The 17,225-nt window shown below is 41.1% G+C and overlaps 1 protein-coding gene across 1 annotated transcript in view; it reads left to right on the plus strand.

Moving 5' to 3' along the window:
- The window catches only part of LOC125901963 (collagen alpha-5(IV) chain-like), a 32,813-nt gene extending 22,944 nt beyond the window's left edge, over positions 1–9,869 (plus strand). Inside the window, exons 42-52 of the mRNA XM_049598012.1 lie at positions 229–411; positions 2,078–2,208; positions 2,954–3,026; positions 3,316–3,390; positions 3,639–3,764; positions 3,950–4,045; positions 4,480–4,689; positions 4,780–4,957; positions 5,327–5,441; positions 5,539–5,711; positions 6,848–9,869. Coding sequence (XP_049453969.1) covers positions 229–411; positions 2,078–2,208; positions 2,954–3,026; positions 3,316–3,390; positions 3,639–3,764; positions 3,950–4,045; positions 4,480–4,689; positions 4,780–4,957; positions 5,327–5,441; positions 5,539–5,711; positions 6,848–6,968 — 1,481 coding nt within the window. The 3' untranslated portion in view covers positions 6,969–9,869. The remainder of the gene's footprint in view (positions 1–228; positions 412–2,077; positions 2,209–2,953; positions 3,027–3,315; positions 3,391–3,638; positions 3,765–3,949; positions 4,046–4,479; positions 4,690–4,779; positions 4,958–5,326; positions 5,442–5,538; positions 5,712–6,847) is intronic.
- The last annotated feature ends 7,356 nt before the right edge of the window (positions 9,870–17,225 follow it).

The raw sequence follows: 17,225 nt of genomic DNA on the forward strand, positions 1-17,225 counted from the left end.
GGAAATGCCACCTACCCATGTGTAACCCATACTTGTCACATCATTGTAGTTGATGAAACAAACAATGACAAAATTCTGATCTAATGTCTTCAATGTTTACAAAAATGGTTTGAATATAGATAGAGATGAAGTATTTTTTATCTTGACCAACTAAAAAACCAACATTCTTCACTGTTGATTAGGACTGTTGTTGACATTAGTGCATGTCTGTGTGTTTCTGTACTATAGGCCCCCCCGGAGACCCCGGTCCCCCCGGCTTTCCTGCTACAGGAAGTCCTGGGCCAATAGGAGACGTAGGATATCCAGGTGCACCTGGGGTAACTGGTGTGAAAGGACTACCAGGAAGAGAAGGGGCTTGTGTTGCTGGTCCCAAAGGAGAGCGCGGCCGTCCTGGTCCGTTTGGCCGCCCAGGTAAGGATGCATTATTCGAGGACTCTTACATATCCTAGTAATATTCAGGGTTCCTTTTCACAAAGCAGGTTTAGTGAAAACTCAGTCTGTTAACCCTGAAATGAGGGAAACTCTGAGTTTTCCGTTTCAAAAAGGGAGGTAACTCAAACCAGAGAAAGAGGGGTAACTCTAGCCTGTTTCAGAGAGAGAGGTAACTTAAGCTCTCGGTCAGTTACCGTAGTAATAGACTCTATGAACCTAACCTAAACGGGACCAGGTTTTTCTCAATGAACCTCGAGTTTCTCTCTGTCTCCGGCCTCTTTCAGAGCCACACACTCCATCTGATTTCCTCATTCATTCAGTCAGCAGGCGAGTTTTGGTGTAGCCTAGTTCTGCCGTCTGTCATTTTAAAAAATCATTAAAAAAAATCAGTCAGTATATTAGAAGTCCATTAGGCACAGTAGGTGGTAACTTTTTTCACTGCGCAGAGAATTAAATATTCATCGGGAGATGGTTATCAGACCGCGCATAGATGTTTTAGCATTTCCAGACAATTATTTTTGACCTGTACCGTTTCACGTCACAGTCCATCATCTACATACACAACCTAATCCGTCCCTACATTTGCAACATTACCAATCGTAGTCATGCTCTCACACCCCAGCAGATATTGTGTGTTACACTGCGTTTCTTTGCAAATGGAAGTTTTGTTGTACAATGTCGGAGATGCTGAGCACTTGAGGTAGACAGCTGTATGCAGGGCGATCAGAAAAGTGTGCTCGTTTTACAGGCATCTGCCTTCTTTCTGTTGGCTGAGTAGAAGTCTGTGTTAGTTTAAATAGGCTTAATTATTTAACAGAACACGATATAGAAGAGAAGACATTTATGTGTGTGAAAACAGCATTATGTTGGGGATAAAACAACTGCACAGTCAAACAGCCACTTAATATTTACTTTACAATGTAAAACATGATCAAAATGAGGTACCCCCATGAGATTATGCCGAGGTCTTACCTGTTTGAACAATGTTTTTATATTTCATCCTAAGCTGCTGCCAAATGCGCTTCTCCCCCGCGGGATTGCACCTAAATGAAATAAATTAATAGGCTACCATTCAAGCAGTTTTCCCCTGTAATATTATTGTGATTGCAAAGGACTACATTTAAACTTATGCACTGACCCGAGCAGCAATGTTCTCCCATGCCATCTCCCTCTCTTTTGCAACTGCAGCGGTGTTACACTTCTTTTTGAAAACGTGTGCAAACTCGCCGTATGAGCGCATTAAGATTTCTAATTCTAGTGGGGTGAAAAACGCAGCCCTACTCTTCCCCGTTGCCATGGTGACTCGTCGAATCGGGGCTCCATTGATGCTGGCTTTTTGTAGTCGTGGTGCACATGCTTAACTCCAGATGAAACTACTCCAAGTTTATTAACCTGATTCAAATCAGCTGTTCTGGAACCGGAAACTCAGAGTTTCCTATCTCAGAGTAGATCAACTCAGAGTTCAGGATTAGACTCAGAGTTTGTTGAACCTGCTTTGTGAAACGGACCCCTGGTGTGCCTGTTTTCTACACTGTGTACAAACATGAGACAAAAGGCTACTTTGACATATCAGTTCTTCACTTTCTTTACTTGGGTCTCAGTTGCACTGAAATATCCCTCTCCTCTCAAATGTATATGTATATAGGCTGTCGTGGTGTACCTGGCCCTCCTGGTCCCACAGTGCCTGGGTTAAAAGGAGACAAAGGGGACCCAGGTCCTACAGGAGGTCCAGGCTATAGCGGACTCAGAGGAGATCGAGGCCCTGAGGGTCTACCAGTAAGTGAGCCCGACATTTAATTTTTGAGGAATACCTGATAAATTCCTGACAAAAAAGTCTTTACAAAGGAGAATAAGGATTCAAATCCACTACTTCTATCCATATTTTTATTTAAAGCTTTGCTATAAAGGATTTAAAAAAAAGAAATGTATAGACTCAATAGTAATCCCTCTTAATCATCTCTTGTGACCCACTAAAAGGTGTATGGCGGTGTATTTATCTGCAAAGAACCTGCCCTCTGCCTGTGTGTTTTTTGTGTACTTCTTATTTTGCTGTGTTCAGGACGTTCCTGGGCACAGTGCACAGGTGAGGTTGGGACACTATAAAAAGGTAGCGACCAGGTGCCAGACTGTTAGCAGCAGAGGTCCAAGGGGAAGCTACAAAAATCACAAACACAGCACCAAAAAACCGCCACAAGTAAAGGGAGGCGAAATGCGACAAAGCTGGGGTTGGCTTTCACTTTCACTTTCGCCTGCGATACTGTTCACCAACAGTAGTGGACATTTCTTGCATAGTGTACCTGTAACAAAGGAGAGGTGATTTTCCTTAGCAAAGGTTTTTCAAAACGCAATAATTATTAAAAGAGTCTTTAAACAGTGAACCTTTTCTTTCAGCACAATAGCCAAAATGAGATTACTCTCAAGCACCAACTGCAGTTACACAACTGAAGCAAAGTCTTCCAACTCTCCCTGAACTACTAAAAGTCTAATCTTTGAACTTTCATTGTTTCATTTGTCTCCCAAGGGTCCGAGGGGCAGACCTGGAGACCCAGGACCAAGAGGTGATCCCGGTCCTCCTGGAAACTATGGGCCCCCTGGTAATCTATCATTTTAACTTCAGCCTGTAGATTAGGTATTCTCCTTCAATTCTTCCCCAGACAACGGCAGATCTGTCATCACACAAGAGTAATAGTCCACAATTGATTTATGTCCCCACACCTGTGATGAAATACAAATGGGACAGAGAATAAAGTGGACAGAGAAGAATAAGATTTATGAAGATTCATTTCACTTTTCTTCTGTGATATCCGATGAGATTGAATTCATGCATAGGGTGTGATGACAAGCTTATTCCCTTGATATATATTTATGACCTGTGTTTTTTAGGTGGCAAGGGAGACCCTGGATACATCCCAGGCCCTCCTGGTCCACCTGGGGTGAAAGGATTTCCTGGACGACCTGGTACGGCCAAAGTTTGTCTTATCACTCTTTAGAATAACCAGGAATTACACTGAGCCCAGTTAATATCTTCCAGACAGTTATGACTCACAGCATAGATATGCAATACTCCATCCATCGCTGTCAGATAACCTGTCTAGCACTTGAATACTGTCACTGTTAGCACACCACTGACATTTACTAATTCTAGACAGTCAGTCATGGCCTACAGGTGTTATAACTTCCTAAATGCTCCTGCTCTATCACTATAGGCTTAAAAGGCAAACCAGCATTTGTCAGGGTGATATTTGAACCAGGACCTCCCGGCTCACCTGGTCCCCATGGCAATCAAGGATCCCCAGGGAGCACTGGACCAGCAGGACCAGCAGGTCCACCAGGTCCAAGATTTTTTTTTTATCTCAGCTTTGTCTATGCATTGATTTTAAGATGTGCTACTTTTTTGCCAAGGATACAGCATCTAATTATGTCAAATTTCTCTTTGGTCTGCTCCATGGACTATTTGCTTCTTATAACTATATAATGGTTTCTTTGCACCATGTGACACGACATTTTTCTGTTCCAGGTCGGACAGGCATCAAAGGAGAGCGTGGTTTCACGCCAGACGGCCCGCCCGGATTTACTGGCCACAAAGGAAACAAAGGCAGTGCAGGGCTGCCAGGTGTGTGCATGTGTGTGGGCTGATGGGAGTGTTTATTGATGCAGACTAGACGATATGTTGTGATGACATCAATAGGAGCTTGTTCTAATATCTGTCTACAGTATGTTACCACATAATGGTGCATAACAGTGCTGCAGTGGCAAAACACTAATGAGAACCAGATTCATACTTATGGCTGGGTTATGCACTTCTGTATGTGGGTGGGAAGCCAGTGAGGGATTTAGTGGAAAATCTGAACTCTGTGTTGCACCCTCCCAGTAAAGTTTCTTGCCACCATATGAAATACATATTGAAACCAAGCTCCTCAGTCCAACAGAGAGATTTAGCAATGACAAAGACTGTAGGATACCCATAAAATCCTCAAACAAAATCCTCCACGACATCACTTGCTACCATTGTTCAGTTTTTGAATTAATAATGTGTTTCCTCTGCAGGTCCACCAGGCGCTCTTGGAAAACCAGGCAAAAAGGGTCCCCCAGGGTTGCCAGGCAGAGGTGGACCAGGTTATGTCGACAGTTTCCTCATAGCCAGACACAGTCAGAGCACCAGTGTGCCCGACTGCCCTCATGGCACCAGCCGCATCTACTCTGGTTACTCCTTCCTCTTCATCAACGGAAATGAGAGAGCTCATGGTCAGGACCTTGGTAAGAGCATGAACAGGAATAGTCTGCATCTTAAAAACCTGCATCTTTGCTTGAGTCATTTTATGACGTTTTTCTAACACTGTTTCTCAGGCACCACGGGAAGCTGTCTCCCTCGTTTCTCCACCATGCCCTACCTGTTCTGTGACACAGAGAGTAACTGCCGCTATGCTTCACGTAACGACTACTCCTACTGGTTGTCCACTGACACTCCTATGCCTGCCAATTTGGTTTCCATCACAGGGGATAAACTGGCCTCCTACATCAGCAGGTGGGACAGGAGCATGCACGCATACACACAGACGTGTTTCCTTAGCAAATACAAAATACTGTACATTTTCTGATAATTCCTCTTTAGTTTTAGTTTTATTTGTTTGTATTTTTCAACGTGGACCCTATTTTCCCATGTTTTTGTGTCTAAGTGACTAATGGGACCAACAGTTTTTTAAATTGGTCCAGTACTGAGTGAGAGGGTTGCAATATAACCACGTTTGCTATCATCAAACCCACCAGACTCCATTTACATAAACAGTAATTTTATCATGTTAAAACTCACCTCATTCACAGTTCTATTAAGGATATTAAAGATGACTTGGAACAACATTAATATGAGTGTGCTTATGTGTTGGCTGGTTTATAGGTGCTCAGTGTGTGAAACCACCTCCAATGTCATAGCCATCCACAGCCAGACAACGCTGATACCTGTATGTCCACAAGGCTGGGAGTCACTATGGACTGGATACTCATTTGTCATGGTAAAGACGTCAGTGTTTTGTTTTCTCCTGAAACCCTGGATCCTCTCATCAACTATTTTCCATGTAATTTTCTTCCTTTGACCTTTATCTGTTCTAGCAAACGGGCGCTGGAGCAGAGGGCTCCTCCCAGCCCCTGGTATCTCCTGGCTCATGCCTTGAAAGTTTCCGCCAAGTGCCCTTCATCGAGTGTCACGGCAGGGGAACGTGTAACTACTACCCTGATTCTTATAGCTACTGGCTGGCTTCCCTAGACCCTAACAGCATGTTCAGGTAAACTGTTCCCTTCTGTGTTCAGAGTCGTGGATGCATGCCTCTTTCGCAGTTTAATATAGATTCACACGGTTGGGTGTTTCATGATGACCTGAACAGCTGCTAGTTTGTCTTGGTTTTGCATGTCCTATGATAATTAGGCTATAGTGTTCTTAAGAATCAAAATCTTATCCTATCTTAGAAAGGACAGTTTTTTTGTGATTTGGTAGCTTACTAGTAATGAACTATTTTACAATGTTGCTTTAAATTGAAAGAGCAGTGTGTAGGGTTTAATTGGCATGTAGTGATTGCAACCAGCTGAAGCTTCTTCAATGTGCTAAGTATAAACTTTCAGTTAGGATTACACAAGTGTTCATTGTTCAGGAGGTTTTTATTGGCAGCTGAATTATCCTCAGAGGTCTCTTCTTCTCCAAAACAAGCAGACCAGGTAATTGAAACCTACAAAAACACTGAATAAAGTAGTTTCACATTACAAATCAGTGTTCCCCCATGCTCTTTGGCTCGACAGGGACTGACTACTAAGTCAACACCTGCTAATGTGTACTCACCTTTTTCATCTGATATCTTAAAATCCAGATGTTCAGGAGGATTTTACCAGGAGCCGAATACTCACATATGTCTCTTCCTCTTCAAAACAAACAGAGCTGATGATTTTAACATGTAGAAACAATTAAAAAAAAAGCATTTTCATGTTAAAAATCAGTCTTTTTCTGATACTGTTTGGCTCATTGCAGAGGGGCTGCTAATTACGGTAGCTGACAAGTAGGGCTGTCCCAAATGATTATTTTTTTGATTATCGATTAAATTGCCTCATTAATCAAATAATGAAAAAATAAACAATATGAATACTAAAACATTTCTTATTAACATTAACATTTATTGAACCGTCAGTGTTTCCCCTACCATTATATTAGATATGTAGATTGAAACAGCTCATTCTAAGGTTAGAAAACACAACGATTTCTTATTTTCAGGTGAAGATAATCCAATAAAAACCTGCCAACAGATGCCCCTAAATCCTACACACTGAGCCTTTAAGTTAAGCTATTATGCAGCTGCAATCCAAAACTCTATTTAGGATTTATAATTACATTTCTAACTTTGCGTTTGTCTGTGTGTTTTGTTCTCTCCTACAGTAAACCTGTGCCTCAGACAGTGAAGGGACCTTCTCTACAAAGCGTCATCAGCCGTTGTCGAGTCTGCAGCAAACATCAGCCAGGTGGTAGAGGAGACGAAAGACGTGGGGACAATTTTTAACATTCAGTATTATCTTTTCCAACATCATTTGAAGAATGAAAATGTGAAGATTGTCAGATTGGTAGTTTGTAGTGTCGACGTGTTTGTTCAACTGATGCCTTCGAGTTACAAATCTGTGTTTGAGTCTGAGGAAAACACACTTTGACACATTTCAAGCAAACTGCCAATCATCTGTAATTGCAGGTGTGTTATAGGCGCTGATAATAGTGTATATTAACATAAACAAAACGTTCAGTAACTCATTATGTTATAGAGGCTGTAGTGTGCCACCTGTGTGTAATTATTCTGGCTTCAAGAACAGCCAGTAATAACAGTGATAAAAGTACTACTAGTTGCAGCAATAGGAGAGATATTCTGTTTTACTTTAAAATCTTGCAAATACTTGACTTGTGAGTGACATATGGAAAACAAGCACAACACCCACGCTGCCTATGTTGCCATATCCGTGTGACCAAAGGTGTCTTGATGCACTAAATGTCCTGATATGTGCAGCTGAGAAATGATTAACCTATCCACACAGAGCTGATGTCAGTGGGTGACGTTAAGACGCATGAGGTCACAACAGATAACACACACATGTTCCTATGACATCCGGAGAGGTAGTATGTCGTAAATGTGACACAGTCTCGCTTTGGAACCGTTACGTTGTGTGTTCACACGCAAATATTGAGTCATTCCTCCCCTCGCTCTAAAAGCATTTCTTTGATTTTCAGCATGTTAAATGGTGCATGGAAAAGACTTTATGACTCATACTGCCTACAACTTTCTCCAATCCATTTTAAATGAACTGTCGGGAGGCTGTCTCTGTGGCTTCGGGTCTAAAAATGCACATTAAGATCTTGCGAGGAGATACTGTGAAATCATTTCTTTACATTCCATCTCTCTTGTTTTGATTTGTCAATTGGAGGAGAAGATATTAAAATTAACTACAAATGAAGAATGAGTAATGGTTATTTTTACAGTGTGTTAATCTCCCTGTTGATTCCACATGTGACCAGTGGTTTGAAAAGCTGTTATCAGAAATAATCCAGCTAATTTTCCCCTCAGAATAGCCTCATCCCTCTTGTGATTCTTATTTCTCTGCGCTCCTCTCTCAGCAGAGTAATACATCCCTGAGGACCAGTCATTCAGGCTCGCTCATCCATATCTGTCACCGTGATCAATAGATGCAAACTCCCCATATACCTAGATGCAAAAAGGTACAACAATGTCCTCAAACAGCACCGTGTTCAAAATGCTGTTGCTTTTTGGCACGCAGATATTCCAACATCGATTGCTCAGAGTCAGAAATAACAAGCAGCCTCATATGCTTATGTAAGGCAGGCAGCTAACACAAGTAACAACTGAAGAGGAGCTGAACCCTCTTATGGGAATTAAAAACCCGTGATGAAGTATCGCACTGATTATCTAATTAATTTTTCTGACGTTTTTGGAGCAAAACCTCAACTCATTAAAACTCCAGTTCCAACACATCTGAAAAAAGTCCTGATGTAACATGCAGCCACTCCTTGAATGCCACCTTAAATTAAATGAGTGTTACATGGCCTGGTGCAGACAGTTGTCAGCATGGATAGAAACACTCTTTGCTGTAAAGTGCTCTTGGTAGCCTTCTTAACAGGATTATTCTGCTCCCGACAGTGCACTTACTAATTGTTTAGGCAGCTATATTAGGCTTCTACACCTCTATAATTGGGTTAGAATGGCGTTTTGTTGAAAGGTTGATGCGCTTCAAGGTTGTCTCCTACGTGAGAAGGACGTGTCCTTTCAGTTTCCTTCATACATGTGCCTTAGAAACACATCTGTTCATACATTTACATCTTCATGTGTTGGAGGGGAAATAATTACTACATGCTGAATTTTGAAAAATTGAAACTTTATGAAACACATTTAGATTCCATTATAAGATTTTTTTATTCCCAAATTCATGTCAGATCTTAATCATGGGTGGATTATTATGAGACAATGGGCCCCTGGGCACAGATATGCAAAAGACTCCACCATCTTTCCTACAGGGGCAAGACACACAGACTTCGTGGTGGTTTTGCCTCTCTTTTGTTGTTGTTTTGCATCTCTTTGTGGTTAGTGTGTCTCTTTTGGGTAATTATGTGTCTTTATCGGTCGTTTCATGTCTCTTTGTAGTTATTTTGTGTCCCTTTGCATCTCTTTGTGGTCTTTTTGTGTCTCTTTGGGCTGATTTTGTTTCGCCATGAGGTTGTTTTTTGTTTCTCTGTGGTTGTTTTGTGACTTTTTTGGTCCTTTTGTGTATCTTTGTAGTTACAGTGCCTTTGCATCTCTTTGTGGTGTTTTTGTGTGTTTTCTGGGTAATTTTGTGTCTTTATTAGGTGTTTTACATCTCTTTGTAGTTATTGTGTGCCTTTGCATCTCTGTGTGGTCTTTTTGTGTCTCTGTGGGCTGATTTTGTGTCGCCTTGTGGTTGTTTTTGGTTTCTTTGTGGTTGTTTTGTGTCTCTTTTTGAGGTCATTTTGTGTTTTTTTTTCTGGTCCTTTTATGTATCTTTGTAGTTATTTTGTGTCCCTTTGCAATGCCTTTGCATCTCTTTGTGGTCTTTTTTTGTGTCTCTTTGGGCTGATTTTGTGTCACCTTGTGGTTGTTTTTGGTTTCTTTGTGGTTGTTTTGTGTCTCTTTTGAGGTCATTTTGTGTCTTTTTTGGTCCTTTTGTGTATCTTTGTAGTTATTTTGTGTCCCTTTGCAGTGCCTTTGTGTCTCTTTGTGTCTATTTTGGGCCCTTGGGCCTGTGCCTGGCTGGCCAATTCAGTTATCTATCCATGGTGTTAATCCAGAATAACTACAGGTGAAGTCGATAGCTGTGACCTCTTGAAACTTCATATTATGAACATTTTTTTGCAGAGTAATTCCCATACAAACTACAGAGACGTTGCCTGTCACACTCACTCTGGTTATTAGCTATTTATTAATTTGTATACCTGTGGGGTGAACTGTCTCTTCAAGTAACAACTGTTAAAACCTTTCAAGTCACTTGCAGTTGTCACAAGATAGGGTGGGACTGGATTGTCCTCTGTCCACATTTAGGCCTAATTCTATGGGAAATGAAACTACACCTTCATAGCGAGACTTCACCCACAGTAATGCTGATTATGAGGGATAACCCAGATGTAACTGTATACCTGCAAAGATTAAAATAATACTATCCAACAAGTGATCCTCTCGTAGTTATTGTTCGCAGATGTATCTACTTGAAAATAATTTATTTAACTTACCTCGACTGAATTATAAAGTCTTCTGCTGTTGTTATTGTTGTTGTTACAACATTCCTGCCATTCAGTTAATACCTGTTGTGGCTTGTGCTGATCCTTTGAGATAAACCTGGCTCATTAACTCTTGCTGGTGGTAATGGAGATGGAGCATATGTTAGTTTGTTTTCCCATTTTGCTCCAAACAGAATTCACTATTTACAATTGTAGAAAGTCTTCAGACCCACTTTGCCTTTACATTCATCTAAATAAAACACACTAACTTAATAACCCTTGCATTTCCTAATAAACATGATGATTTTAAAAGGGTTACTAAATCTTCCGTCCATGTAATGCAGTTGCATATTTATGTGCCATTACAAAATCATTAAAGCCTGTGACAAATGAAACAGAGCAGAAACCTCATTATAGAGATGAACAGAACAAACTCACGCGGGTGTAACAAATGATAAGTTGACCTTTATGGCCTCTGAATATCCTGGTGTCTCTGCTGCTGCCCGTTGATTCAACTTTTACGGCACAGCGGGGTTAATGAAATCATTGTTTCCCCCATGTCAGCATCATTAATGTTTTATTTTACATGAGTGCACATTGCACTTCTCTTACAGGGATTTGCTTTTAAACAAGGAGGCGGAAGGGATCTTTCACATTTGCAAGTAACGCCGATGACAGCATCAGGATGACCTTCATTTCTACAACCAGATTACAGTGTGTTTATGTAAATGATGACACTGGGAAAGACCTGGGTGACAAAAATGTCCTTATTTAGAGCTTTTGTCTCACTCCTAATGGCTGTTGTAAATTACAGACTACACGCTTCAGTGCAGTGATGGAGGCAAACACCAAATTGAGGATGGTCTATTACGCAAACAACAGACTCACTCCTCCTCCCTTTTTGGGCCCAGGTACCACTTTAAAAACAGACGTCTCGCTGTGGCGTGACATCAGCAGTGGATGCCGTGGTGTCTTACCAAACAGTTCTCACAGCAAGAAGCAAACAAGCAAGATAGCTCGAAAAAGGATGGCCCACATCTTGTGCATTTTGGCACTTTTGTGTTTCGCATCAAGTGTTGCAGAAAATACAGAGACTGAGCAGGGATTTAAAGACCTCCAGCTTCAGCAAGACTCATTGCCGGGGCTTGAAAAACTACAAGACAACCAGGTAAGATGCTTTTATATTTCCTTAACGCCTTTCTTCATGTGTTCTTATGTTTAGTACAACACAGAATATCATCCTTCCCGGTGGTTGAAACCAGGCCGCAGGTCACAGCTATGATTACACTGTAGGCATCAGGACGTCCTGCCCACCGCCCACCGCTCCTCAATAGATAAAGTTTGTCCATACTTGTGCACAAACATTTTATTTACTGTGATCTGTTAAAAGTGTAATTTCATCCCCACTGAGTCATTCTGGTTGCTGTCGGAGCTACCTGCCCGATTACTGTCATTTGATTATCCTCATTTCATGGAGCTGCACCTCCATGAAATTGCAGATTAGAGATTACAGTACAAGTTTGCATTCCCGTCTCTGGCTATGAGCAACAAATGCAAAAGTTTTGTTGCAGAAACAGATTTACAGTTTGGTAGAAATTCCCATCTCCCTTAAGCACAAACCTGGTAAAGTGAAGTTTCATATTTAGCCTGTAAATGTTTACAATGCTTTAACATTTGCATGATGTCACTATTTTCCTCTGTAGGAATCAACAAAGAAACAGAGCTTCATGGACTTGCTTTATAAACTTTTCAAATTTGAAAAATTTGGAAATGCCTTCAAAGAATCCACAGACATGGAGAAACAGAAGAAGAATCGACGTGGACTGTTTGGTGGCATGACGACTCGCAAGACTGGCTGCAGAGTCTTCTACTGGAAAACCTGGACTGCCTGCTAACTCTCTTTAATTTATTGCTGCTCTACAATCATTGTCAGCTGCATTGGGTTTACACAAAGTACTTTCTGCTGTTCATGCTTGCATAAATGTTCTTTGTTGAAGGGTATTCTGAGAGGACATTATGGCAGCTTTAATTTGCCTGCACCTCAAATCAAACTGCCTGTGAATATGTATAATGGTGGAATCCTGCTGCAAACTGTACATGAATGTATATGGTGAGATGCTCAGCTTTCATTTCATTCAATAAACCAAGCCACTAAAGCTTACATTCTTTGAGGTATGACTTTGCCAAAATAATTAGAGAGCATGGAAGGATTAATGAAAGGGCCTGCACGACCCAGGCCAAGGGGCCCAAGGTGTAAGGGAGGTCCCCTGGCCCTCACCTGCAAAATGACACTCAAATTAAAACACACTGACCAGGAAGAGATTGAAAATGACCACAGAGAGGCAAAGGAACTGAATAGAGACACAAAATCACTACAAAAAGGAGCAAAACAACTACAAAGAGACACACAACTACAAAGGTCTGGTACCTGGTTGCTACCTTTTTATAAAGCCCCAACCTCACCTGAGCACTGTGTGGGTTCACACTCATAAAAATCCTGGACACAGAAAATAAGAAAAAAATATATAAATACAGGCAGAGGGCAGAGACTCTGCACCACCACACACCTCTTGTGGGTTATAAGTGATGAATGAGTGGGATCACATCTGTATGAGTCCACATTTTTCAGGAAAAACCTGCATAGTATCTTTTAATGAAAGTTAACGTGGTGAATCACTTCAGGTGCTTCTAACTCCCGCAGTTAGTTGAACAATACTTGACCCTCTTGATCCTGCACACCTGCATTATTTACAGTACACCTGACGGTCTGTAGGAGGTGTACACAATGAAGTGGCCACTAAATATTTAATGATCAGTAAATGAGCAGTTCCTGTGGAAAAGCTGCGCAAGTTACAAGAGCCCTGCAGAGAGCTGAGAAACTCTGCAGGCTTCCTTGACGACCAGCGGTGCTCCGCCGGCATGTAGAAATGAGCATTTGTTATACTTCAAATCAACCAAGATCACTTACATTCATTCACTCAGTCATTCATCACACATCAAAGTACTTGTGTCCTCACGGGTCCTCTTTTGTTGGCAGGTTTCTCTCTGCCACAGTATTTTCACTCCAGCAGAGGAGGCTGTTCTTCTCTTTGTTAAACGCAGATAGACTTTAAATGTCATAAATGTCTGCAGTGTGTTTGATGTTTCCCACTGATCTTCATGGTAGACCAGCAAAGCTATAAACCAGCAGCTTCACAGGCATCCATTCATCTTCTATATCTCTGATGTTCCTTCAATTGTTATGCCAGTGACTGAAGCTAATCTTGCCCTATTAAAGCATACTGTAGCTTTTGCATGCAATCTACGCAGAGACAAAAGATGTGTGTGTGTGGCATTCATGCATGCATCTGTGTGAGTGTGCAGCACTTACACTGTATTTGCATATTCACTGATACATGCCTGTGTGTGCATAATATGTCTTGTAATATCACATGTTAACGCACTGATGAGCACGCATTTAAGTAGCTCAGCCACAATGAATGCCCAACAGGCGTTTTTGTTAAAAAATGCATCAATCTCCACCATGTGTGTGTTATGCATGTAGAACCGTGAGGTGAATTTGGTGAGAATTACACGAACTCGTTAAAGAAAAGAAGAGTAGGTGCAAAGAAAAGGAGATAGAGTAGATGTAGGGTGCAGAAAAAGAAGGCTAGATTGGGGAGAAATGTATCAGATTGGATACAGAGGTGGAGAGGGAATAGAGATTAGGAAAGTGAGAACGTAGAGGAAGGGAGGGAAAGAGGAGTGCAAAGAGGATGAGCAAGGGGGGATGAGAGGGAAAATTATTAAAGTAGCAGTGTTGGAGCATAACTGCAGTCAAAGCTTGGCTTAGTATCCTTTCTGTCCCTGGGCTATTGGGATTCAACAGAACAGCTCTCCCCCCCCGTAACAGGAACCACTGCCAGCACATTAACATGCTCATACTGCAGAGCTTCTTCAATAAAGTGATAGAGTGTGTGTGAGAGTAACAAATACAGAGCGTGTGAGTGGGTGTGTGGGCGGGCGGCTGGGTGAGTGGGCTTACAGTGTGTGTAGGTGCATGTGTGCACCGTGCATGAACTTCTATGTGTCTTATGTCTCTTAAGTGTGAGTGAGCGTGTTTGCTCGCAGTATTCCTCGCTGTGTTCATCTGCAAACAGGAGAGGCCAAATCACAGAGACGGTGAGGCAGAGGGAAGGGAAAGTGATCTGTTTTTGTCGTCTCGGGACAGCTGTCTGTCTCAGGTGCCGCAGCAGAGGCTTGAATTCACTCTCTGTACCCATCAGAACTCATTTCTTTCAAACATAATCACTCCCAAGCAGCTCCGCTTTCCCCCCTCCCATCTTTCGGAAGTAAACACATTAGAACCAATTATAAAATACTTTTGCCAACTCTGTGCAGTTGATTTGGATGTAAAAGACGCAGATAAGAAACACCAAGCCAGCTAGATCAAAGGAGCATCGCTGAGCCTTAATTGAACAGAGACCAATTATTTTTAATGAGTAGAACCGAACGCCCCACTTCTGAGTGGGAGTTCCCTCATTCTCTCCCTGGGAGGACGAGAAAAGAGAAACAAGCGGAGTCCCAGTGGCACAGGCCCATATCAAAACAACAGGACAAAAAGAGGTAGATAGAGAGAAGAAAGATGCCTGGGATACAAGATCGAGAATATCTTTACTCTGTGTGCTCATGAGTGTGCAAAAGACAAACAAAGTCATGTACAGTTCTGTATAAATAACTGCACGGGCCATAAATAGATGTCTGTGTTGTTGACCCAGCTGAAATCTACATGTTCTCTATTAGCCATGGATGGATTACTGAATGGGCCTACTGGGCACAGGCCCAAGGGCCTAAAGTGTGGTCTGTACTTGCAAAATGCCACTCAGAATACTATTTAAAATAAACACAAAGAGAAGCAAAGGAACCGCAAAAACTGGCAAAACAACCACAAGGAAACACAAAAGGACTACATAACACAAAACAACCAACAAAGACATAAAATTACCTCAATTAGACACAAATTTATCTCACAGAGGCCCAAACGACAACAAAACGACACCAAACAACCACAGGAAGATGCAAAATGACTACAAAGAGGCACGAAACAACTAACAAAAGCACAAAATTACTGCAAAAAGACACCAAACAACCACAAGGAGACACCAAATGACTACATAACAACACAAAACAACCAAAAAAGACATAGAATTACCTCAGAGACACAAAATTACCCCAAAGAGAGAAAATTACATCAGAGACCCAAACAACAAAATGACACAAAGCAACCACAAGATGCAAAATGACTACAAAGACACACAAAACAAAAAAAGACACAAAATTACCCCAAAAAGACAACCACATGGAGACACAAAATCACTGCATAGCGACACAAAACAACCAAAAAGACATAAAATAACCTCAGAGAAACAAACAACAACACGACACAAGAAAAACACAAGAAGATGCAAAATGACTATAAAGAGGCACAAAACAACTAAAAAAAGACACAAAATTACCTAAAAAAGACACCAAACAACCACAAGGAGACATGAAATAACTTCAGAGACACAAAATTACCTCAAAAAGACACAAAACATCCACAAAAAGATGCAAAATGACTACAAAGAGACACCAAATAACCACAAGGAGACACAAAAAGACCACATGATGACACAAAAAAAGAACTTCAAAAGTACTACCTTAAAGAGACCCAAAGGATAACAACAAAACACAAATCGACCACAAGATGCAAAATGACTACAAAGACACACAAAACAACTACAAAAAAAGACACAGAATTACCTCAAAAAGACACAAAACAACCACAAGGAGACACAAAATGACTACACAGAGACAAAAAAGACATAAAATAACCCCAAACAGACACAAAATTAACTAATTAAGACACAAAACTACCTTAAAGAAACCCAAAGGATGACAAAACAACACAAAAACAACAACAAAAAGATGCAAAATGACAACAAAGAGACACAAAACAACCAAAAAAAAGACAACTACCTGAAAGAAACACAAAATTATCTCAAGACACAAAATGACATGAAACAACCACAAGAAGATGCAAAATGACTTCAAAGACACTCAAAACAACTAAAAAAAGACACAAAATGACCTCAAAAAGACACCAAACAACCACGAGGAGACACAAAATGACTGCATAGCGACACAAAACAACCAAAAAAAAAGACACAAACTAACCTCCAAGAGACCCAACGACAACACGACCCAAATAACCACAAGGAGACAGAAAATGACTACAAAGACTCACGAAACAACAAAGAAAAAGACACAAAATTACCTCAAAATACACCGAACAACTACAAGGACACACAAAATGACTACATAGCGACATAAGACATTAATTTACCTCAAACAGACACAAAATTATCTCAATAAGACAGAAAATTACCTCAAAGAGACCCAAGCAACAACAAAATGACATAAAACAACCACTAAAAGATGTAAAATGACTATAAAGAGGTACAAAACAACTAAAAAAAGACACAAAATTACCTCAAAAAGACACTGAACACCCACAAAGGATGCATAATGACTGCAAAGAGAAACAAAACCCTCACAAAGTCTGTGCATCTTGCTCCAGTGTAGGAGAGGTGGTGGGGCCCTCTGCATATCTGGACCCATTGTCTCATAATACACCAGCGCTAATGTGGCATTATGATGTTGTACACAGCTGCAAAAACATTTCCGATTTGACAGCAGATACTGCTAACAGGGAAAAAGTAATTTATGACACTTACGACACAGAGATGCATTTAACATAATCCTGGCAGAGGGATCTTTGTGTTCCAGAGATGTTGTAAACGGTGCCAGCTGTGACCTTTAAAATGCAATAAAAGCCACTCAGTCTTCTGCAGCATGTTAACACAGATGGTTTGAGAGAAAAGAGGAGAGAATGAAATTATGTGGTACCACGGGATGAGGATTTTTGGAAAAGTACACTGGTTGGTATTTAACCAGTCAAAACTAATTCATTGAAGTTTTAACACCACCACCTGGTTCGTCTGTTAAATGA

This window comes from Epinephelus fuscoguttatus, linkage group LG15, assembly GCF_011397635.1.
Source record: "Epinephelus fuscoguttatus linkage group LG15, E.fuscoguttatus.final_Chr_v1".
Classification (NCBI taxonomy): Eukaryota; Metazoa; Chordata; class Actinopteri; order Perciformes; family Serranidae; genus Epinephelus; species Epinephelus fuscoguttatus.